The sequence below is a fragment of the Plutella xylostella genome, chromosome 13 (assembly GCF_932276165.1).
Source record: "Plutella xylostella chromosome 13, ilPluXylo3.1, whole genome shotgun sequence".
NCBI classification, from domain to species: domain Eukaryota; kingdom Metazoa; phylum Arthropoda; class Insecta; order Lepidoptera; family Plutellidae; genus Plutella; species Plutella xylostella.
In genome coordinates this window covers 7,278,669-7,304,860 of record NC_063993.1, presented here as the reverse complement: position 1 = coordinate 7,304,860, position 26,192 = coordinate 7,278,669, and the positions used below count along the sequence as shown (strand labels likewise).

General features: G+C 43.0%; 1 protein-coding gene across 1 annotated transcript; it reads right to left on the bottom strand.

Annotated features, from left to right (window-relative positions):
- Positions 1-140: 140 nt before the first annotated feature.
- Positions 141-26,192, bottom strand: LOC105387607 (exportin-5). Its single transcript, XM_048624819.1, has 22 exons — positions 26,032-26,192; positions 25,831-25,910; positions 25,461-25,609; positions 25,086-25,245; positions 24,779-24,997; positions 24,300-24,470; positions 20,077-20,241; positions 19,132-19,260; positions 17,973-18,215; positions 17,388-17,518; positions 16,985-17,126; positions 16,112-16,295; positions 15,483-15,655; positions 14,857-15,024; positions 14,044-14,246; positions 13,442-13,733; positions 12,934-13,162; positions 12,447-12,595; positions 11,860-12,012; positions 10,490-10,693; positions 7,930-8,103; positions 141-1,185 (listed from the first exon to the last, which is right to left on the bottom strand). Exons 3-22 carry the CDS (start codon positions 25,595-25,597, stop codon positions 1,030-1,032), a joined length of 3,582 nt encoding a protein of 1,193 aa, XP_048480776.1. The 5' UTR covers positions 25,598-25,609; positions 25,831-25,910; positions 26,032-26,192; the 3' UTR covers positions 141-1,029.

The following is a 26,192-nucleotide window of genomic DNA, read 5'->3' as shown; positions in this document are numbered from 1 at the left end:
ACTAACTCACCGACACAGCCCCATGACACATGTTGGCGGGTTGGCGGGTTTGGGTCGCCGACCCCAAGCCGCCGGGCTGTGTCGGCGGGTCGGCGGGTTTGGTGTGTAGACTCCTTAAGGTCTCAAAGAAAAGTCGTGAATTGAATTTTTCGTTTAGTTTATTTATTTAAATAACATATAAATGGTACAATAAGAGTAACATTGCGAGTAGATATGGCTATACGCGAGTCTTTACTTAAAACCGACTTACGACACAACATGAAACTTGTATACTGGCGACTAAAAAAATTACATAGTCTACTACATAGTTTAAAAACTTATCACATTTTTAGGGCTCCGTTTATTTGTCTATAATTTATTTATACGATTGTATTACTTCATAAAATGTCATAAGTCAGATCGGCCGATTAGATGAAATAAATCTAGGGATATACAGTAAACGGTTGTCACATTCTATACAAAACACACTATACATTCAAGTAACCAATAGCACAGCCTGTGAATAAAGCGATACAATGCAAGCATTTTTTTCACAGTCATTTGATTGGTCTGTATTACATGCCAGTTAACTAAAGCTGACACGTTTTCAGTGCTCACACATATGCAATCTCCCTATACAGTATGTTTAACATACACGACGCGTCGATCACACGTGACTGTCACTAACAAATGAACACCGAAAATATCATGCTGTATTTATAAACAGTGCAGCGATTCCAAGATTTTCGAACCACCGTTTACGTTGCGTATCGTCAACTGTCACTGTCAAAATGTAAGGCAATTTTGTTAGTTCCAAAAGTGACTACGTTGGCGCTGTAATTTTTCCAAATGTTTGTGTAGTATCGAAAATAATATCGAATTGCCACGTTAGCGCCTGATAGGACCTCAGTAGCAAAACGTCACGCGCTTACTCAAAGACACCGCACAAGCGCAACATGTCAAGTGCTAGCTTTCGATAACTAGTCTGTATAATCTGGTAATCCCTAGTTGTATTTCCTCTTGTTTCTTAACTGGCTCGGGGTGGCTTCGCTACGTGGCGGGCGCTTGGAACAGCTTGTCTAGGCCGGCGCCCTCTGGTGTGTCGACGGCGGCGCGGGGCTTCTCCTTGCTCGGCGCGCTCATGGTGGGCAGGTCCATTATGAACACCTCCTTCTTGAACAGCTGGCCGACGTTGCGGCCGATTAACTGCGGACAACAAAATTATGTTTGATATAAAAAGTAGTAAGTAATTGATTGCTGGAATTAACCAGGGAGCATTAGTACCTTAAGGGGATCCCTAAAGCTAAAATGCTAAAGTCGGCTTGATATACTTGATTAGATTGGAAAAACGGTGGCTTCTATCACATTGATAAAAATATATTTTGTAGCAGAGGGTATACTGAACATGTTAGTTGCTTATAAATTGGTGCAGGATTATAATAAGTATGTTAAAAAAAATTGCAAACACACCATGTCTTTTGCCATTTTTTGACTTATTATGAAAAAACCCTCGAAATCAGAGGGCCCATTTTCATGGAATCTTATATGTATGTGTAGGTAATTAAATTCTTAACAAAGTTACCTTAAAGAGTTGGATTTAATGGACCAGAAGTCAACTTTTTTTGCAAAAAACTAATAAATTCCGGTTTAAAAATGATGACACCGTGACAGATTTCAGATTTCTTCAGTCGTCGCCCTGGTGGCGGCCTGTTAGGAGCGATACCCACGCCATTTTATTTTTTATCAAATATTTCACAAAAACTGATTAAATCAACAAATTATGACTACAAGTATTATAATACATATGCATTTGCTATGGAAAGTTAATTTTCTAATCATTTTAGATGCAGAAAAGCCGAAAATTCTTAGAAAACATTTCGCCTTTTCGATTTGTTTACATTTTTTACTATAGAGTTACAGATGCATAGATAAAGGTAAACATTGCACATAATGACACTTATTAGATTCTCCGAATAAGAACTATACGGTCAATGCAGTATGCCAAAGCGCGAGCCTGTTTATATTCTGAGGGGTAATTTATTTTATTTTAACGGTTGTGTATGGTAGGTAAGCTACACAATATACAGGGTGTTGAAAAGTAAGTTCATAATTTGTTTTATTTGAAACCAAAAACCGTAGTTAATTAAAAATATATATATTTTAAGATGTGGTAGTCTGTACACTACAGGTTGTTAAAATTAAATAAGTATTTTTAAAAATTGAAGATCTAAAATTTACATAATTTTTTAAATCTATTTAACAAGCTTTCCAAAAAAGCGGTTAAGTGCGACTGTATCTCGCCATGAAAAAAATGAAATGTTTACTGTAGCTATGAATTTTATGCGTTACAAGTGGAATAAAATACCGCATAATATTATGTACAACTATGTAAGAGCCTAGTTTTTAAAAAAAAACTCATAAGAAAATATTAAATACACAGGATTTTTAACCCCTGAAGGAAATAGAGGGGTGTTATAAGTTTAAAGTAAGGGCTGAATTTTTTTTTAAATTAGGGTGATAGGTAATGTATATTTTTAACGATTTTTTCAAATAGATAAATGTTATACCATTTTTAAATTGCCATAAAATTACCTATAGTTATAGTTATAGAAAAGGGCAGGGCTACCAGTGCCCATTCGCCACTGCAACCTAAAAGATCTACAAATTATGACTCCCCATGCCGAGTCTCACTCTACAGGCCCAGGTCTTTTATAAACCTGATATTACCTATACAGGATGTTGCAAAAAGGGTATACTGTGCCGAAAGGGTTTGACTCAGGGGTTATTCTGAACAACTTTTGTTCTCCAAGTTTTGGAAATTCTCGAAAAATAAATTCGGTCTCTATAGTAAAAAGTCACGTGATCGAATAAGTTTCTATGTAAAAGGTTTTGTTACGTGAATTTTTAAAATTGTAGAAGAAAAGTGGATCAGAATGGCACCTAAATCCACTTTTGGCTAAGCTTTATACCCTTTTTTCAATACCTTGTATAAAATATCGTCAGCGTCACCTTAGATCGTAATCATCGTAACTCCTCGTGACCAAATTTTAGAGGAGACAAAAATACTGTTTTATTTGTAGTTCTAGTTGGCATACTACCCACCTAAAGTTTTTTTTAACTAGCCTAAAAATGATTTGTTTAGACAGTCTATCTTCCTGTTCAACCGCAGCCTGAGTGCCAGTGACTCAATGACTGAAAGGAGGCCATTAGTGCTCCTAAATAAATAAAGCAGGCCTGTAGATTATCTTTCAGTGTACCGACACATCTGATTGCTGTAAGAGCCTGATAAGCTCTTCGAACGAGTCATACCTCTGTGGTGGTACGGTTTCGACCTTTCGGACAGTCAGTTTGGCATCCGAAATGCGGATTCGAATAGTGCAATACTTTGCGTTCGTTCACTGTCGGAGCAGGATAAGAACCACGGGCGAGTTGTTGCGCTGGCTGTTTGCTTAAAAATAGTAACCGCGTTCAACTCTATCCCCTAGAGGGCGACCTTTAGGGCGGCTCTTGTATACCATCACTTGTCTTCTTATCTGCAGAAAATTGACAGAGGTCATACGTGTCTAACAAGTACATTAAGGATGCGAAAAGAGAGGGTTTGTTTTCACTGAAGAAGTTCAGTTGCGGAGTTCCACAGCGGTAGGTCTTGGACCCCTCTGCTGTGGAACTTGGCATACAACGCGGTCCTGCAAATCAAGCTCGCATACGGCGTTAGCACAGTGCATTTTTCTAATGTCACACAGGTCGTGAGGTAGGCTGAGAGCCTCCTTCGGGGATGACATCCCAATGATTCATTACGAAAAAATTGCTGCAGCTGTGCTCGCCATGCAGTGCATGGGCTACTTCCGAATCTGGGGGGCTGTTGCAAAGGAGTCCGTTGCCTCTATACGGTACGGGTTCCGTGCGATCTATGATCCTTCCGGGAGCACCTGTCTTGTCAAGTCGAAGAGAATGGCTCGTATTCGACGCAACCTGCAGTACTGGTGGGATTGGTTGGAGGACAGGACAGCAGGAAGCTGCAGCAGCCGTCATGCTGTGATTCGACGCATAGATGCAAAAAAAGTTGAAAGTAACTTCATGTTAATAAAATATTAGATCTTAATTTAACAACATAACATTGCAAAAAAAAATTAACATTGTTGAGTATGTTATTGTAATTTACTAAAGTAGTAATAAAAACAAAGGCTTATTGCATAGTTTTCGTTCACGTTCGCCTACATCGCACGTTGTATATATGAGAATAAAGGGTATAATTACTAAGTTTTCTTGTTTAAAAATCACGGTTTGGGGTTTAGAGGAAAACAAATGGTAAAATGCGGAATACTGTTTTTTTTTTCGAATAAAGAGGAAAACATGTGAATTCAAAAAACGTTTCTATTGACACCAAAGAGTACTTTTCGCCGAGAAAAGTGGAGTTACAATGTTTGCGATCTAAAGTGATGATAGAACTAGAACTTATTTTTTCAGTTCACCTGCTGTTGAGTGAAATCGTAATTAGGTAAATCGTCACCTTAAATCGTAAACCGCCCAACTCCACGCGAGCAAATTTTACAGGAGACAAAAAAACTGTTTATTTTGTACTTCTACTTAGGATACCCCCTAATATTTTTTTGATACTAGACTAAAAAAGTGGTTGCGCATTCAACGGCGTTATGAAAAATTAGTTATTTTTATCGCTTTATACATAAAATGGACTTACGATCTTTTCCCAATCTCGATGTGAATACTATTATTGGAGATAAGTGTTTTTCCTGGAAATACGAGTTTTTCGGACTTTGATTATGAAAAATATTGTTCTCTTTGATGGACTTACGCTGTTCAAATATAGATAAATCTACTTACCTTTTCCTATTACTTCAAATTTATAGTATGATTGATGTACTTAATAAAATGATTATATAATCAGCAGTCATCGTTATAAGCAGTAGAAAACATAAATCAGTACTAGGAGGCCATGGTCCCGCCGTTGCCGTTGAATCCCTAGTGGTAAGCACGCTGTTTCCCAGGGACTAGGAACATCATCACGTTTAATTTAATGGTGAAAAATAAAGAGCATTCTATTCTATTCTATCATCTGACGAGCAAGGAGTGACGGATCTAGAGTTCAAACGGAGCGCAAAAGACTGTTCCTAGCCCCGATGGAATACCAGACCGCGTGTGAGTGCTGGCGCTCAAAGCTGGTTTGTACAGAAAGTTTATCTGTCTGTTGAACAGCAGCCAGAGTGCCAGTGAGGTGTCCACTGACTGAAACGAGGCCACGTTAAAGCTCCTGAAGAAAGAAAGCAGTCCTGCAGATTCTTTTTCTATGTACAGACCCATCTGCCTGCTGTAAGAGGCTGACAAGCTTTTTAAATTAGTGACACCCCTGGATGAACGGTCATTACCTTTCGGATTGTCAGTTTGGTTTACGAAATGTACAATCGATAGTGGATACAATACGTATTATATACAATACGTATTATATATTACTGTCGGAGCAGGATGTGAACCGCGGGGATAGTTGCGCTGGGTGTTAGATTAGACCAAGGATTAGACATGGTGTACCCGTTCAACTCTATCCCTTGAGGAACCTTCAGGGCCTCTCTTGAATACTATCGGCCGATCCTACCTCCAGCAAATAGTCAGAGGTCCAACTGGTACAATAATTACCCGATAAGAGAGGGTTAATGTTCGCAGAAGGAGGTCAGTTGTGGAGTTCCACAGGGGTCAGTCTTGGACACCTCTGCAATGTAACTTGGCATACAATACTGTCCTGCAAATGAAGCTCGTAAAAGGCGTTAGCACAATTCATTCTGCTGATCTCCATCTCCAATGTGTGTCACATTGAAGATGGCTGAGAGAGCGTCCGTCGAGGATGATTTATCAAAGACGATAGTGGCATGATCCACCGCCTAGGCCTTAAAACAGCGCCCCTCCTGATATCCTACAAACTCCTAATGAGCCCCTGCCCCTGCAGGGAGCCAACAGATCTGTCGGTGCGGGTTAGTGAGGTTCATATTGCTATAGAACGGCACATTATGTGCTACCTCAGCCTAGTCGTAGATAGTTGCTGGTCATTCAAGGAGCATTGCAAGATGTTAGTTCCCCAGAATCAAAGAGTAGCTGGTGCTCTACACGCCATGCAGTGCACGGGCTACTTTCAAATCTGAGGGCCCTCGCAAATGAGTCCATCGCATCTATACGGGTGCCGTGCAATCTACTGCCCTTCAAGGAGCACCTATCTGGTCAAGTCGAAGAGAATGACTGTGATGAGATCGGTTAGAGGAGTCATGGATTCGTCAGCAACGGGTTGCAGCAGCCGTCCTGCCTTGTTTGCAAAAAACCTATATTAGTATGTAGTAAAGTGCTGATTCCAACCAAAATATACAAAATATTTTGTTTGTGATATACGCGTAACTTTTAATTTAAGAGCATAATATTGCTAAAAAAATGCAAAATTTAACTATAAATTGATCAATAAGAATGTTAAGTTCTATAATTTATTAATGTAGTAATAAAAACAAAGCCAAACACATAGTTTTATTGCAAAAATGTACGTTCACTCCCGCCTACATCGCTCGTTGTATGGGAGTAGGAGGAGTTACGAGGTTTTATTGTTTAAAAATCACGACTTAGAGTTAGGAGGAAAACGAAAACTAAATTTTCTCAGAATTCTGATTTTTTATCGATTTACGAGTAATACGAGTAGATGCGCCTTGAAAAAACGCTTCTATTGATACCAAAAAGTCATTTTCGCCAAAAAGTGGAGTTAGGCGGTTTACGATTTAAGGTGACGAAATGACTCCTTGACATGAAAATAACTTTTTTTTATAATCGTTATAACAAAACCGTTTTTTTTAATACAGCAATATTTGTAGGTGTACTTACAGTGAGCAAAAGAGCGCAGCAAGGTGTAAATTTTTTGGTTTTTAAGAAACAAAAATATTATTTCTATCATATCCCAAATACACATAAGTACTTAAAAAAAAAATACACACTCTCGCCTTGTACTAATGTACTCCCTTGCGGGGGTACTTACATGTTATTATTTTTCTGGTGACCTCCCCATATCCCTTTGCCAGCTACGTAACCTTTTGTGACACCCTGTATATGCAGAGTTCTGCAAACTACTGTTCTGCTTTTGAAACACCAAAAAAAAACAGGTCGTCTAACTAAAAGGTCACGTGACCAAAAAAAAATTATATGAAGAAGCGTTTTTTTCATGAATATAAAAAATTACGTAGGATAAAAGTTTTTCAGAGTGACGCCTGAGTAACGCCCTTTCGGCTAACTATACTTTTTTTATTACACGAGGGCAGAGTTTAATACAACACCCTGAACTATTAAACTCTGATAATATTTTCGCGATTTTTTTACATTCTGATTTCATTTCCTGGCTTAGAAATAACATCAATAACATGCTGCACACGTAGGTTTCGGCATAGTATTAAACCCTTTTTGCAACAACCTGTATAAATATCGGCACGGGTACGACTTTATATATAATTAATTATTAAATATTAAAAATACTTTCAAATAAAAATAAATATTTTCGTATCACAAAACAATATTACTTACTTAGTATATTTTTAACAAAGTGGCATGTCTTCACTTTTATGTTTTCGAGTACTATGTTAAAATTTCATGTCATTGTCCGTAGAACGCCCCGCATACCTCAACCCCCCCTCACTAGATTTGACAGATTCTGATTTTCTTCCAGCTTTAGTGACAGCCTTAACAAGTTAAATTTTCTGGCCGCAGGATCTAAGATAATGAGAGTAACAATCACTTAATGAGACTGGGAGCCCTCTGGCCTGCTGGACTGACTGGCTCGGACAAGTAGCCAGCAGTGACTGACACAGAGGAATAAACTGACTGGACGAGCTTAATATGTCCAGCAGAGGACAATAACTGACTGATGGTGAAGATTCCCCTAAGGCAGGTGAGCAGGTACAGTTAGGGACAACTCACCCTGGCCGTGATCTTCTTGAACAGCTCGCGCTTGCTCTTGTCCGTCTTGCTGGGCCGCGCGGGCTGCGAGCACAGCTTCTCGTCGAGGCGGTGCAGGTCGTGCGCGTCCACGTCCGGGATGGCGCCGAGCACGCTCACGATCGCCGGGAACGACGGACGGAGGGCTTCGTAGATCTGTGGGAGGGGGGAGTCAGGTCAGTCGGTGCAGTAGTAGATTTATGGCTGTGTACAGAAAGGACGCTTGTTACCAGCGCCCATATTCTTTTAGAGATTTTGTAAGCTTATCAGCTCTGGTTCGGGAATAGTATGAAACTGACAGCACCCCTTCTCTTGAAAGGCAATGTATTGTTTCTGTCTTGCGTTCCCAAAATTGAAACAATCATAACTTACTTTTATAATCGTTTTTCGAAGAAATAAAAATACAGGTTTGTTCAGCTAAATGGTGCGTACTTTGGTGAACAAAGGCTACCTTTCCTATGCCGAACCGCCGCGCACACATGTAACTGCCGTCTGCCGGAGCTTTTTGACAGTTGAGAGCGCCCGCGCGGGAATCACATTTATATGAATATTTGGGTATTATTGTTTGGTACTCAATAATGTATCGATTGTAATTTATTGTCAGATAGCTAATGAACGTGTTACAATGAATTTTATTGGTTATAATAGTTTTATTTGATTTCTATAGGTCATTGATTACAGAATTTTACTTGAAACTGCATCCATCACAGAAAAATACCTCTATTTCAATATAATTTTAGTTTCAATCCAGGTTTTTTTATACTTATTACTTGAAGAGATTATATAGCTATCAACTGATATCAATAAAGTATAAACTCTAGAGGAAATAGATACATAATTTATATTTTGAAAACTGACTATAATTTGCTCTATTTCAAAAGACTCCATTTTCTGTACATGTGCATGTGTGCGTGACTAGAGCTTGCTCCAGTGCGCCGTGTGCCAGATCTGTCCCAAATCAAGGGTGTTCACTTTTGATGAAATAAAACAAGAATGATAATACTTTTATAATGTTTGGTATTTTAGCATACTAAATTATAAAAACTTAAACATAAGTTACTTACTGAATCATATTTACTTATTTGTTGACATACTTTCAACAAATATGATACTATAAATATATACATATATTTATTTATATAATTACACATCGATATCATTCTAAAGAGCCTAAACTTCACGTTCACTAGAGCGATGATCCTAAAAAATAAAACACGCTGTATAACAACCCAACGCACTTCGTGTACACACACGAGCGGCGGCCATTTTGTTTGCGTATGTGTGTGTGTGAATTTTGGATGCACCTTGATAAATATTGATTTTCTCTAATATTTTGGCAATTTATTGAATAAACCGATATAAATATGTAATATCAATAAAATTATCTTGATAAATGAAATAAATTATTTATTGATGTTTTTACATAACAGTATAGAAAACAGTTTACAAAGTTACGCACCCTTCAGGCAATAATCCGGTACAATTTTAGATCGATAAAAACTCGATTTTTTGTATTTTTTTTATACTATTGATTTATCACTATGCCTTCAAAATTTAATGAATAACAAGAAAACATAGTATTTAGTTACCTTTTGACGTTTTTTCCATACGAAATCACTATTTTATTTCCAACAGTCGCGAGTACAAGGACTGTTCAAGGTACCAAAATTTGAATTTCGCGCTACTAGTAAACAAGTGAAGTTTTTGACTCAATGAATGTTGTCGATGGTTGTTTCATTCATATAGAATAAATAACAGGTGATTTCATACTCTATTTCATGGTAATAAATAACTAAAATCACAAAAATCGCGATGAAGTGCTCTTGGGACAGATCTGTCACTAGGCAGACAAGGGGGGTTGGGACAGATCTGGCACACGGCATTCTAGAGGTTAAAAAAAGGCTTTTTTTGCGGAAACTAAAGTAAATTATACATTCTTCATACAAGGTACTTGGTGCTAGGTTCTAAAATAGTCGTAGCTTGATAAACATGTATGTATTTTCACTTTTTGTAAAAACGCTTTTCAAGAGAAGTTATGACTGTTTTAATGTTGAGAACGCAAGACAGACCCTACCCTAATTACCCTACGTCACTACCTGAGTACATATCATCCCTACAGCAATACATTGCCTTTCAAGAGTAGAGGTACAGATCGGTGCTTTGGGAGAGGCCTACGTTCAGCAGTGGACTGCTATAAGCTCGATGATGATGACGGGTTGGTGCAGTATAGGTACCTGTACAGCGGCGTGCAGCAGCGCGGCCTGGTTGGCGTCGTGCTGGCCGTGCGTGCGCAGCGCCTGCAGCACGGCCGCCAGCGCGCCGCCCGCGTCCGCCGCGGACAGACGCCCCGCGGACAGCCCGGCCCGTGTCACTGGCAGTAGTAGCGACAGGGCTATCACGGGAGCGCTTGCCATAGTATACAGGTGTTCCAAAAAGGGTATACTGAGCCGAAAGTCAATTCATTATCCATAGTAAATAGCACACTTTTTATGTATTATACCCTTTTTGCAACCCCCTGTATATGTCTCATAAGTGCACTAACCTGTACAGCGGCGTGCAGCAGCGCGGCCTGGTTGGCGTCGTGCTGGCCGTGCGTGCGCAGCGCCTGCAGCACGGCCGCCAGCGCGCCGCCCGCGTCCGCCGCGGACAGACGCCCCGCGGACAGCCCGGCCCGTGTCACTGGGAGGAGGAGAGCGCATGCGCGGAGGGAGGCCGCGGAATCGCCCCAGGTTAGGGCGCGGTATATCTGGTGGACGGAAATGGTTAGGTAAAATTACATAAGTTTGGTCATGTCATTGGTTGCAGGTATTTATAGTTTGTTTCCGTATGCTGAGCACTAACTAGGTTGCCCACTACAATATTATTGTTGCAGCTAGGCGTGCAGCTCTATACTGTATGTACTGTAGATAGTACATTAGTGTAGACAGTGGGTGTGGTACCGTGTGCATGGCGTGCGGGTAGTGTGGCGCGGACACGAGCAGCGCGCCGAGCTCGCAGACGGTCTCCGCGGCCCTCCTCCATGTCTCTATACTGTATGTACTGTAGATAGTACATTAGTGTAGACAGTGGGTGTGGTACCGTGTGCATGGCGTGCGGGTAGTGTGGCGCGGACACGAGCAGCGCGCCGAGCTCGCAGACGGTCTCCGCGGCCCTCCTCCATGTCTCTATACTGTATGTACTGTAGATAGTACATTAGTGTAGACAGTGGGTGTGGTACCGTGTGCATGGCGTGCGGGTAGTGTGGCGCGGACACGAGCAGCGCGCCGAGCTCGCAGACGGTCTCCGCGGCCCTCCTCCATGTCTCTATACTGTATGTACTGTAGATAGTACATTAGTGTAGACAGTGGGTGTGGTACCGTGTGCATGGCGTGCGGGTAGTGTGGCGCGGACACGAGCAGCGCGCCGAGCTCGCAGACGGTCTCCGCGGCCCTCCTCCATGTCTCTATACTGTATGTACTGTAGATAGTACATTAGTGTAGACAGTGGGTGTGGTACCGTGTGCATGGCGTGCGGGTAGTGTGGCGCGGACACGAGCAGCGCGCCGAGCTCGCAGACGGTCTCCGCGGCCCTCCTCCATGTCTCTATACTGTATGTACTGTAGATAGTACATTAGTGTAGACAGTGGGTGTGGTACCGTGTGCATGGCGTGCGGGTAGTGTGGCGCGGACACGAGCAGCGCGCCGAGCTCGCAGACGGTCTCCGCGGCCCTCCTCCATGTCTCTATACTGTATGTACTGTAGATAGTACATTAGTGTAGACAGTGGGTGTGGTACCGTGTGCATGGCGTGCGGGTAGTGTGGCGCGGACACGAGCAGCGCGCCGAGCTCGCAGACGGTCTCCGCGGCCCTCCTCCATGTCTCTATACTGTATGTACTGTAGATAGTACATTAGTGTAGACAGTGGGTGTGGTACCGTGTGCATGGCGTGCGGGTAGTGTGGCGCGGACACGAGCAGCGCGCCGAGCTCGCAGACGGTCTCGGCGGCGCGCGGAGGGGGCGCGGCGTCCTCCTCCATGTCGTTGCAGCCGGCGGTGGGGGTGGTCAGGGAGCCGCCGACGAATGCGATCTGTGGAGTTTCATTTGTTTTTTGAACATGATATAGGTATTTTAGGGCCCATACACAAAACTGCGAGGTAGAAACACACGCGACGTCACGCTCTGTCCTATGAAACCTGCGAGTTGGAAGGAGACGTTTTTGCGATGCGATTCGCAGTTATGTGTAGGAGCCCTTAGAGTTATATCAGAATTAGGTCGTTCTTGATCAATAGGGGACGGATCGGAAAATGATTGAATCAAACGCAAAGGTGAACATGATTACGAACCGCAGCGCACAATCGCACATGTCGCTCCAATGTATTTTATATGAACTTCATACACGATACCAAAGCGCATTGGGCTGCGTTCTGATATAAAATACATAATAATTAGGGATGGGCCAAACAAATTTACAGTAATAATTACACTTATCGTACCGGTCTATTTCTAGAGACAAGATCTCACCTTCAACACTTCCAGATATTCCCTAGTAAGGTTCCTGACGAGCATATCTTCTAACACCTCTTGTGCGTCGCTGCTGCCCTCCTCCTCCAGTTTACCGGACTCGTACAGAGACGTGATGTAGTCCCACCGCTGCGTCAGATGCGTTAGCACTGGAAATGTGGACAATAGTTTTAGTAATTGAAACACTTTTCTTTGGATACAGATTATTGTATATTTATACATTTTAAACAGTTAAATGCATGATGTCCTCTTTACGTTCAGCATTTTTCATTTTCTGACTTTCATTAATTAAATAAATATGTATAGCCTATTCCTCTCATAACCCCATTAGTAACTTCAAAATATTACAACGGCTTCAAGGCACTGACAAGGAATTTTTATGTCAACTCAGATATGCAGCGTAATGCGGCAAAGACTCTTCATCAATGCAACAAGCCCACCATTTTATTCATTCATACAATCCTAAATTCACACAAAACCAACTCACTAAACGGCGCGAAATGCTCGAACACCGGCACGGCAACATCGGCAAAATGCGCCGGCGGACAGTGGTGAAGCAGGGGCTTCAACGCGCTGCGCACGATGGGCCGCAGCCAGTGGTCGGGTAAGTACTCCAGCCCGTGGAGAAGCGACCCGGAGAGCGCGTTGGCCAGCCCTGGCACGGAGTAGAGCTCGCGCCCGAGGGTGGTGGCTGCCGAGCCGACTAGGTGACACACCTAGGGTTGAGAGGTGTTTTTAGTAGGTTAAGGTTGTAGTGTGAAAGTATTTTCGGATAATTTATCGTTAAAATGTTTGCCGGTAGTAGCTAAATAAGTAAGGCCGAGTTTTATAGCGTTTGTGGAGAGACCTATGAGCAGCAGTGGAAGATTAAGGGCTGATGATGAAATAAACATTAAAAAACCATCTCAAGTGCAAATTTTCTGACTATTCGACAGCCAAAAACTACGTTAAGTCACCTTAAAAATTATTCAAGTACCTAAAATATGACCACTCACATTATCATGCAACGTATGCAAGAAGTTCTGCATACGATCTTGCGGCGCGGTCGTGACATTATCGTGATCTCTCAGCCCGAGCAGATTGTGTTGCTCGGCGGCGGGTAGCGCCAGCGCCCGCGCGTGGGCCGGGTGCCTTAGCGCCGCCGCCCCGGGCGCGTGCAGGTCGTGTAGAGACCTGGCTAGGGATAGCACGTGAGGTAGGAGGGGTAGGACGTGGGCTCCGCACGGGTTCCGCCATATTGGGTTCCCTGAGGGCGTGACGCCGGCGCTGAAGCCGCCGCGGGATGCTCTGGAATAAGAGAGAAATTGAGTTTTAAATCTGTGGTTTTATAGGTGGTTGGTGATAAGGACAAAATAAGGGTGACTGAGGTGCTAGGTGGATATATTTATGTAGGGAAGGGTTTAGTACAAAATTAAACATATTTTACATGAAGAGACAATAGGGCCTAGGGTCTTTAGACACATAGATTGAAGTATATGTAATAAGAAGGAAAGGAAACATAATACATTTAGCATATCGCTCGTCCTCTTTTATTCCCTAGCTAGCTAGCTCTCTCACTCGTCGCTCTATACTGTACGACACTCGTGGCGGCACTGACTTGTCGGGGTCGTCGGGCACGCAGGTCCGCTTGACCACGCCCAGCACGAGCGTGAGCGCGTGCAGAAGGGTGCGGCGCGCGCGGCCCCGCTCGTCTTGTTCGTCGCTGGGCGGAGCGTCCAGCCCCACCAGGCTGGCCAGGCCGGACGCGGAGGAGATGTGAGGCCCGAGCGCGGTCCAGCGGGAACTGCAGTCGCCGAGGACCTGCGGGAAAGGGTGAGGGTGAGGTTGTGGAGGTAGATATGGTCTTGTTACTATAACACTATATCACACATGGATGGTACTGTAGCGACACAAGCTTTAGTCACGTTTTCCAATGCAAGCTTTTTGGTAACTCCCAGTAGCAAACAATGCAAGCAGACCTCCATTTAGCTAACACACATGAGAAATGTAATTTGTTTAGGTACTATCTGTATAAATCAGTAAATAGTTTGCCCTCAAAAGATTTCTGCGCTCGTCATTAACTTCAACACTGGTGACCCCGACGTGATATGAACACGCAACCTTCTGACACTTGTCTCTACACACTTTAGTGGTACATTACCTGAGCTACGAGTGCGCTCTGCCTCTCATAACAGCAGAAGTGGTTGGAGACCAGTAGCAAGGCTTCCTGCAGAGTCACACTCTCCACCGCGCTGAGGTCGGGTCGAGCTAGTGCTTGCAGGCTCATCGCGTGGAATCTACCGAACACTGGCAGTAGGAGGAGGGGGTACTGGAATGCTACGTTACCAGCACTTTTTACCCGACTACGGCGAAGCGAAAAGGAGGGTTATGTCATATGACACTTCTCTAAAACACATTAGTGCTACATTACCTGAGCCACCAACGCGCTCTGTCGCTCATAGCAGCAGAAGTGGTTGGAAACCAGTAGCAAGGCTTCTTGTAGAGTCACACTCTCTACCGCGCTGAGGTCGGGTCGAGCTAGTGCTTGCAGGGTCATCGCGTGGAATCTACCAAACACTGGTAGTAGGAGTAGCGGGTACTGGAAGGGAAAAGTTGCAGGTTAGAACAAGATGATAATTATGGATCTGTTGGGTACTTAGCACTCAGAGACTCCTATTGTTGGTTGTTCTTGAGCCGGCAGGCCAGGCTCTATTAGAAAATATAAACTACCCAATTATATTCCTTTAATCTATGTGCTCAGATTGAAGAGCAGGCTAGCAACTTACCCGAGAATGTTCTTGATACCCGAGTACGTTCTTGATACCCCTAGAAAATCCGGAGAGCCAAGATGATTTTGTTTTAAGCCCTGCTGTAGTCAGTTTGGGAACTATGGCTAAATATAATGATTGGCCTGGTAAAGAATGAATAAAAAATAAATAATAAAACCCTAAGCAGCGTTGCTTGCTTATCAAATCTGACGTAACTTGTATGGATTGGACACATGTTTGACAGACGAGCGACGGTGCTTATGGATTGTTTACTGCTAATATTCGGTACCTTAGAGCCCAGTTTGACGAGCAGGCTGGCGGCGTGGCGGCGCACGTTCTTGACGGCCCGCGAGCGCCGCCCCTCCCCGCCCTCCCCCTCCGCCCCCTCGTACACCAGCGCCAGGAAGATCTTGTCGAGGACTCGGGGGAGGAGGTCCGCGCCCGCACTGCCTACTGCTGGCCCTGAGGGGATAATAAGGGTGTTATTATTATTACAATCACGAGCACTGAAAACGTTCCAGTGACACAAGCACCAAATTACAGTGAGGCTAGCTTTTAATGACGCCGTCTGCACTATTGAAGTAGATCATCATAAGCCTATAGCAATCCACTGCTGGACGTAGGTCTCTTCCAAAGTTTATTTTATTAGTACATGAAAATAAAGAGTGCTATTTTGCAAAGACGTTTTTATCATTGTCAGTTACATACTTAGAAAAATTAAAAAAAAACCGATATAGATAGAGTACATTACGCACCTGCGAGCTGGCTGTAGGCGCAGCTGAGGAACACAAACAGCGCGGAGATGAGGGACAGCAGCAGCGACAGCAGCAGCGGCGCGGGCGGGTCGCAATCACAAACCTATTGTTTATGTGTCTATGTATGTACTGTACATATGTATAGATAGAGTGCACTACACACCTGCGAGCTGGCTGTAGGCGCAGCTGAGGAACACAAACAGCGCGGAGATGAGGGACAGCAGCAGCGACAGCAGCAGCGGCGCGGGCGGGTCGGCGGCCACGCAGCGCTGCAACAGCTGCAGCCCCTCCGCCACGTCGGGACGCGGTTCAGCTAAGAGGAGACGCGACAGCACCACGTCTAGGACCTGCAAGAAATTTTAGGATTAGTTTTGATGGAATCAGATTCTCGTGTAAATGCTTCTCTGTGGTATTTTCGAGAGCGGGCTTTAGTTAATATGTTGTCTACTGATGATGATGTCCTCCACGACGTATCCGTCGACGGCGACACCGAGCAGGCTAGTTCCCAGGAGTTCCCGGGCGTGTGCTCGGCAGTGGCTGGCAAACCCGAACATTGTTTTGTATACTCTTCGGCAGGTGTAGCAGAAGAGCTGGCCACTTGAGTCGTATGTGTATTGTGTAGTCGTAGGTGGGCTTTGGGCAAGCTTTCCGATGCTGGCGTTTGGTGTAAAGGTCTTGGAGCCGGGCGTGTTCAAAATTGACCGTGCCTTTCATGACTGCATTTCGCGATTCGCGTCTGTTCTGGGTCAAGATGTGACAAAAGTTTTCCGTCGCACTCGCTCTCGAGTGAGTGAGCGCCTTAACTTTTATCACGTTTTGGCGTGCGCGTCTTGCGTCCTGTGCTAGGCCTTCAGTACAAGTACAACAACTAGCCTGCGAGAGCGCCTCCCACTCCGCGTGCAGCGGGTGCGCGGCGTGCAGGCGCTCGGGGCACGCGCCCACCTCGTCCAGCGCCGAGCGCGTCCACGCGGCGCAGTGCGCCCACGTCACCAGCGGCGCCCACGTCATGCAGTGAGTAGTAAGTACAACAACTAGCCTGCGAGAGCGCCTCCCACTCCGCGTGCAGCGGGTGCGCGGCGTGCAGGCGCGCGGGGCACGCGCCTACCTCGTCCAGCGCCGAGCGCGTCCACGCGGCGCAGTGCGCCCACGTCACCAGCGGCGCGGCGGTCATACAGTGTCTGCCGGGAGAAACAGCAGCGTTAATGTTTGGAGTTTACATCGTTTCATGAAAGAGGAAAGAAAAGATATAGGACTCGGAGATTCGTCTTTGGCGGAATAGACAGCATTGGCCGTAACCCATCGATGTTCGAGTTGATTTAATGCATGATTAATGACGCGAGGTGGCGACACTTCTGCGCCATTTAAATTTGAGTTTGCATAATTCCACACAAATCCGTACATTTCAACAATCACGTCACCAAAACACACGGTGTACATACTTGAAGCTCTCCAGTATCTCTGTGCGGCAGCGGCTGAAGAATATGTTGAACTCCTGCTCGCTGTCGTAGTCCATGCAGGCATACGACACCGCGTCGTGGCCCGAGCTCACGCGTGATTGTGGGAACGACACCTGGAAGGATTATGATAAAGGAGTAAGCACATTATGTTGGGCCACAGCATGGAAAGTAGCTTCTACACAGGGGGTTGCAAAAGTGATATACTATGCCGAAAGGGGGTTACTCAGGGGGTTATCGTGAACAACTTTTGTACTACGACTTTTGGAAGTTCACGAAAAAATATTCAGTTCCCCATGCATGGTAAAAAGTCACGTGACCAAAATTTTCTATGAAGAAGCAATATCTTTTCGCGAATTTTCAATGTTGTAGAACAAAAGTTGTTCAAAATGAACCCCTGAGTCACCCCCTTTCGGCTTAGTATTAGTATACCGATTTTTGCGCTGCGGCACTGCACGCTACGATGAATGATGATGATGAATCACTAAGCCAAGAACCGACCACAAATAAATGCGGCCGGAAATCGAAGCCACGACACTGCTCATACGGTACTTATAAAAAATTACATACCTTCAAAACCTTAGGCGCAGAGAGCTGCAACCACCGCGACACAACAGCCTGTAGATGCGGCAGTTTACTAATCTGTTCGTGCTTGAACAACGCCAGCCAGACGGAGTTGGTTGTGTGTGCGAGAGTCAGCGACGGATGTGACGTCAGCACTAGGAACGTTTCCAGAAGCACCGGCATCCAGGAGTCGACGTTTGTTGCGTTGCTCCATAGGGAGGTGAGTTGCTGGGCTAGGCCTGCTGCCACCTGGGAAGTCAATGTTAGTGTGGTTGAAATAACTGTAGGACAGCATAGGTATAAGTGGCCAGATATCTCATATTTGTGCAATAAAGAATTAAATAAATAAATAAATAATGCCAAATGCAGATAAATATACCTAAATGTCCGAAACTAAATTCAGGATATATACGTAATATGTATACCTACAGGTTCGAATCGTTAATACCTAAACATAATATTAGCTACCTTGTAAACGCTAGGCGAAGTAAAAATCTAGGTCATTTGAGTGATTAAAATTTTATCGCCTACAATGAAACTAGAACACATCATTCCGATTTCGTATTGCTTGTAGGTATTGATGTTTTAAAAATTATACTATGCTTTTCAGATGTAAATTAATAAGATGCCGAATGTAACTGATTAAAGCCTAACTTACTTAAATACTAACTTAGCTTATTATTGTTATAAATACTTTATTTATGGGACTGTAGGTCTAAAATATACTACCTAGTTATGTTTACAGATAAATTATGTATGACTGTTTGTCTGTAAGTAAATAAATAAATAAATGTAAAGTATGGTTTCAAATAGTCGATGTTTGAAGAAATACTCTGGAAATTTAATAATTAAAGATATGCTGTAGTAAGTATAATCGATCCGTTCCACCATCACAATCGTTTGAAAAGTACTTTTACCTTGAAAATTTATGCAGCTATTTTTCACGAAAATCTTTTCCATACATTTGCTTTTGATATAATTATAGTATGGCTCAGTGTTCTGGAGTGGACACCGCGACTAGGCAAACATAGTGTAGTACGCCCTCCGGCTAATGGCTGGTAATGATTGGATGCGGAAATCTATTCATCACATCCAGTGGCGTGCTTTGGGATAGACCTATGACCAGCAGTGGATTATGGCTCAGTAGTAATTTTACGAAGCTTACCTGAGTGAGTTTCTTGAGGAACAAGTAGTTCTTCTCGTCGACGACGTTGATGGAGGCGACGGCGGCGCGGTGCACGCACGAGATCGCATCTTCACTGAACAGGATCATCAGTGGCTTTCGCTCCTTCGTCTGTGAAATAATGTAATATTTATTGTTTAACTATCAACGTATACTTGTCGAAGTAGAGAGAGAGCTATGGTGTTTATTTTTATTTATTTGAACGTATTTGTTGTGTACAAAATAAAAAGAATATCATCGTCAACTAATAGTTGATTGTTAAAAGCCGAAAATAAAATATTTTAGAATAGAATTTTTAAATAGAATTTCAGGCTATAAAAGTTAACTTCAGCAGTACAAGCTCAGCTAAAAACCGACATTGCCCTTTTTATATTTAATTTATCTGTCGTAGATTTGTAGATGCAAAAAGTCTTTTCTCTGTGCTTGCCGACCGGCCTTTAGTCTAAACATCTGTTAACCACATGTCTAGTGTACTCACGGAGCCCTTCCTGTTGACGACCTGCAGCAGGCAGTCGGCGGCCGGCAGCCGGAAGGCGTCGTCCTGCAGCAGCACGCACAGCATCTGCAGCAGCCGCCCGCTGCTCGACACCACGTGGCTCATCGACACCCACTCCGCGCACCCGCTCCATACCAGGGTTTGCTAGCGTCTTGCACGGTATTTGACAGACATCTGCTTTATTAAAGACGGGTCACGCGCTCCAGAACAGGCTTTACTAGCGTCTTGCACGGTATTTGACAAACATCTGCTTTATTAAAGACGGATTGCAGCGCAAAAATTACCTCAAACCACTTAAAACACGCACTCTATGCTGTCCCGGAGCATAAAATCCATCTGATTAGCTGGACACACACCTAAAGACACCAGAAACCCGTGACAATGTGCGATATCCGAGTAGATAGATAGATAGATAGGAGCACTGTACTCACGGAGCCCTTCCTGTTGACGACCTGCAGCAGGCAGTCGGCGGCCGGCAGCCGGAAGGCGTCGTCCTGCAGCAGCACGCACAGCATCTGCAGCAGCCGCCCGCTGCTCGACACCACGTGGCTCATCGACACCCACTCCACGAAGCCCGTCAGTGTTAGGAGCACCACCTGAAATTGTAGTTGGGGTTATATTTTATTGATTGATAGCGAGCGAGCGCGAGCTTTACTTCGCCTTAAAAAGTTTTCCCGTGGGAATTCCGTGATAAAAAGTGCTATAAAAGCTATGTGATAATCCAGGGTGTCAGCTAACACCTTACCAAACTTCATTAGAATCGATTCATTCAGCCGTTGTGACGTGAAGAAGTAAAAAACATACACACACACTCACTAAGTCTAACTTTCACTTTTATAATTTTAGTAGGATAGCTTTTTCCCTCGACCTATGCTCTTCTTCTTTCCAGGGTTTATAAAAACTTACTCCAAAAAATAACACAACAAAAATCTAATATTACGAAAATGGGTTCAAGCATGATGCTTCACCCACAAAGATGAAAAATGCTGCAGGATTGTGATTAAAAACCTTCACCACACAACTCCACATGAAGAGATTATTAAGGAAATTGCAAAATCTGGAAACTTAGTGGTTGGAGAAGTGATAAATGCCCGTTATGGTCCGGACAAAAAGCCAACTTCGACTTTCTTTGTTAACTTAGAACCAGGACCTAACAACAAAAAAGCTAAGGAAATTAAGTACATATTTCATACTGCAGTAATCATTGAAGATCCCAAAAAACGCCAAACCGTTGTCCAGTGCACTCGCTGCCAACAATACGGTCATACAAAAAACAATTGCACCAGACCCTTCCGGTGTGTGAAATGTGCCCTCCCACACAAAACAAGTGACTGTCCTAAGAAGGATCGTAACAGCCCTGCTAAATGCGCCCTTTGTCTTGGCAGTCATCCAGCCAACTACAAGGGCTGCAATGTGTACCAGGAAATAAAGAAACGCAAACTAGAGAAAACTAGAAATCCATTTGTTGCTAAAGCCAACAATAAAACTGAAACTCAGAATAATGAAACCAAGGAAAAAGCTACGGCTGGTCCAAGGACTTTCAGTAGACAATCCAGCACAGAAAAGCCACTATCTTATGCAGATATGCTGAAAAACCAGCCCCAAGCCAACCCTCAACACCCCTCAATTGAACAGCTCCTTTACAAACAATCTGAGAAAATTGACTTACTCCTTCAACAAATAAGTTCCCTCATGGGGCTTATAGTATCTCTTGTTGACAAAATCTCAAAGTGACTGATTTAAAGATTGCTACCTGGAACATAAATGGACTACCTCCAAACAAACACGAACTGTCTCTTCTAATAGAATGTCACAAGCTAGATGTTATTTTAATATCGGAAACACACTTTACAGAAAGGAGTCACGTTACCATTCCAGGCTTCGCAATCTACTCTACAAACCACCCGGACGGGACCGCTCATGGTGGAACCGCAATATTAATCAAAACCTGCATAAAACATCATGAAGAACATGCATTCAGGACTGATCATATTCAAGCTACCACAGTAACTGTCGAGAGTAAGGACGGCAGCTTCTCCATCTCATCGGTATACTGCCCGCCCAAACACAAAATCAAAGATCATCAATTCAGTCAATACTTCTCTTCTCTGGGCAATCGCTTCTTGGTGGGTGGCGATTGGAATGCCAAACATACCGACTGGGGCTCACGTCTTGTCACTACGAGAGGCCGAGAACTAAAGAAGTCCATCGAAGAAAACCATCTTCTTCCAATGTCGACTGGCGAACCAACACACTGGCCGACTGATCGCAACAAACAACCTGACCTAATAGACTTCTTCGTGATAAAAGGTATTTCACAATATTACTTTGATATTAAATCGTGCCTAGACAGCTCTTCCGGTCACACTCCAGTCATAGTAACCATGAGCTCTACCTTAATCAATTGTGAAGACTCACACTATTTGCATAATCATAAGACCGACTGGGACGCATTTCGTGAATACATAGACAAAAATATCGAGCTTAAAATTCCTCTCAAATCAGAAGAGGACATCGAGATAGCTACCAAGTACATAACATGTCTCATTCAAGAAGCTGCTTGGAAAAACACCCCCGAATTGAATGATGTTAAAAGAGAGCGCTTCAACCTTAATGCAGATCTAAGAGAGAAAATAGCGGAGAAAAGAAAGCTGCGAAGGATATGGCACACAAGTAGGCATCCGGATGATAAGAAAGCACTCAACAAATCTTGTCTCCAGTTGAAGATGGACATAGCCTCTCTAAAGAACAAAACTTTTCAAAGCTTTGTTGAATCGTTGACTCCAGATAAATCATCAGAATATTCCCTGTGGAAAGCAACGAGGCATCTAAATCAGCCGATGAACTGCAAGCCTCCTCTGAAAAAGACCGATGGTGAATGGGCTAGATCCAGTCAGGAAAAATCGGAAGCTTTTGCTCTACACTTGGCGGATGTCTTCAGCCCTAATGCAGCTGCTGACGGCATTGATGAAAGCTTTATCGAATCTTTACTCGCCCAAGACCTTAGAGATAACTTATCGATAAAACTTGCGACACCGCGGGAAGTGTGGTCTCAAATAAGATACCTAAAAACTCACTCGGCTCCTGGCTTCGATCTAATAACGCCAAAAATTCTAAAAGAACTTCCCAAGAAGGCAATCGTTTTCATAACTATACTAATTAATGCAGTTCTAAGGATGTCTTACTTCCCCCAACACTGGAAAGTTTCCCAGATCTTAATGATCTACAAACCCGGGAAGCCAGCCAATCTGGTAACGTCTTATCGGCCAATAAGTTTGCTGCCCATCATTTCAAAGATTTGCGAGAGGATAATCCTTCGCAGATTGTCTCCTGCTCTAACCGAGAATAAAGTAATTCCAGACCATCAATTTGGATTTCGGTCTAGGCACGCTAGTATAGAGCAGGTTCACAGAGTCTGTGGAAAAATCAGAGATGCGCTCGAAAACAAAGAATATTGCTCAGCAGCATTTTTAGACATCCAACAGGCATTTGATAGAGTCTGGCACAAAGGGCTACTATTCAAGGTCAAGAAATATCTTCCTCACGCATTCTTCGGGCTGATCCAATCTTACCTGTGTGATCGAGTTTTTCACGTAAAAGAGAACGGTTCCATGTCAAGATTTTATGATATAAATGCAGGCGTGCCTCAAGGGTCTGTTCTTGGACCTACTCTCTACTCCCTGTATACATGCGACCTTCCAAAAACTAACCATACTCTGACTGCAACCTACGCTGACGACACTGCGATTTTGGCTAATAATTCAGACCCCTCCTCCTCGCCTCGTTTCTACTGCAATCTGAACTGGACGAAATAAGCAAATGGTTAAGCGTATGGCGTATAAAATCTAGTGCCTCAAAATCAACCCACATCACATTCACACTGAGGAAAGGAAATTGCCCTGAAGTGAAGCTGGCAGGAGAACCACTCCCACACTCTGATTCTGTCAAGTACCTGGGAATTCACCTGGACCGCAGACTGACCTGGAAAACGCACATAAAAAAGAAAAGAGATGAGTTAAACCTGAGATACAGAAGTCTATGGTGGCTGCTCGGAAGAAAGTCGATGCTATCTTTAGAAAACAAACTTTTAGTTTACAAGACTATTCTCAAGCCAATATGGAAGTATGGCATTCAGCTCTGGGGCAGTGCTTGTAACTCTAACATAGAGATTCTACAACGATACCAAAACATACTTCTGAAATCCATATCGCACGCTCCTTGGTTTATTACCAATAGAGAAGTCCACGAGTTCCTAGGAATGCCAACTGTTAAGCAAGAAATAGCTACATCATGCTCCAAATATAAAATACGCCTGGACAATCATCCCAATCCCTTGGCACAAGATCTCCTTCTACACAGCCACAAACGTCGGCTTAAACGTCATGCAATACTGGAGCTGGATGAAACCTTTGCTTCCTGCTGATTGAAGAGTACTTGTCACTGGACAAGTAACTCTAAACGCCTGATACCTCCATCATACCTGCTTATGGTTAAGGAACCGATCGCAGATCAAAATCACAGAAAAAAAATAAAAAAATAAAAAAAAAGCATGATGCTGTGACCTGTTACTAAAGGTGATACTGTTTATACTTTAACTTTTATAGCACACAATCAACTTTTAAGTTGCAAGATAAAGTTTGTACTTGTTATATACCTGAACCACCCTCTCATTGCTGGTGGCAGCAGCGTAGTCGCCAGCGGCAGTCTTCTCCCTGAACTCCTGGACATGGAGCTCAATGAGTCTCATGAAAAATGCAAATATCTCCGCCATGTTGCTTGTCAGTGCTTGGTAGATGTCCTTGCGACGCTGGTGCTGCTCCAGGGTCTGTGGGCATTGTTAATGAATGAAAAATATTTAGGAAATTGTTAGGTAAATCGATAACTGCAGCAGGCTGTAAAGCCTGCAACAGCTAACTGTCAATACTGACTGGTCATAAGAATGAAACGTTATCACCCCTACATACAGTGCTGTAGGAAAAGGTCTCATACTATACTGAGTGAATTTAACTCCTCAAATGATACCCTTTTCAAGCCAATGATATTATATATTTTATTCATAAAGTCTCATTCAAACAGGACCATTTCAGGTGCAAAAAAGCTTTTGGATTAACTCTATTTAAACAAAAAGTATACCTGTAAAGTGGCAACATCTTCCACCAGTCTTAGGAACACATGCAGTACAATCTGTGTGTGAATATGTCCTCTCGCACACGCATCACTCAGTTCTTGCAGTAGTGTCGGCCATTGCTGCGGCCACTCCCTCTTTATCATTTCAACTATTACTCTAGCTAGAGCATCATTTAGATGGCCAATTTCCCAACCTCCCATATACAAAAGCTTCATTGCATTTTCCTAAAACATAAATAATTTATACTGTATCAATTCAGATTGTATAATATGGAAATTTGCAATTCAGAATCATTACATTTTTATAAATTACCTTGATAAATATTTTCTCAGCTTGTACAATTTGTGTCCACCTGTATTTGACTGTGTGTTCCATTAGCTGAAGGCCAAAGTGTTTGACTACAGCTGAGTACTGATTCCCACTGGCGAGGAGCAGACCAGCCTGGGCACACCATGGTGAATTCTCTTTGAAGCTGCAAAATTAAATTGAGTATATTTAATTTCATATGTGTAGATCCAGTAAATGGTGTTTTTTGTTTTGCCACAATAAGAAATGTGATACTATATTCCATAGAGATAGCAAAGACCACAGATATGAACACTTTAATTTAAATTTTCCAAAAAATTAATTAGTGATAGGATGCAATTGATATTTTTATATGATAGCATAGACTCCTTTGTTACTTACCTCTCACATGCATTATATGCTTGCGAGCGAGCCTCATGAGATACTGCAGGATTAAGGGTGAGCTCAACAGCTCGGCTGAGCTCATCGGCTATGAGGTTCACCTCACTGCCCTCACTGCTGGCTGCTCCGTTCATCATATTTGGATATTGCTATAAAAACAAATTATTCAAGAGTTATTATAGTTGGCATATAATTTACTTCAACATGAATCAACACAAAACCAATTTATAATGTTTGAATACATATTAGTATAGCAATAGTACGGATCTGTTGTAATAATTGGAGTAAATAAGGAATTGGTTGTGAAAAATGATGTAAACAGAATGCATTGATACAAGTGAGTTCATTGTTTATTTAGTCTCGTACTTACCAGCTAACCACAGCAGATTTATCTCCTTGAACCAATGCGAATAAGTTGAGTCAGCTCATCTCATAATAGTTGTCACAAACCTAAAGAAATAAAATGTTTATACATTGCAAAATCATTGAAATAATCGAATTTAATGACATGTAACCGGTGCAGCTGTGAAGCATGGATAAAGTTTTGCATTATCGAATAACATGGGCTTACCCATTCCTAACTTTGAGTATAGTTATTTATTTTATTTAGTTAATATTTAATAGTCACGTAGCGATAAGATTATACTTCTAAAACGAAGAAATTAAATTCAAAACATTGTAAGAACCTCGTGCAATTTTCTCGATCAAATCAAAATTGTCCATAGACAACTG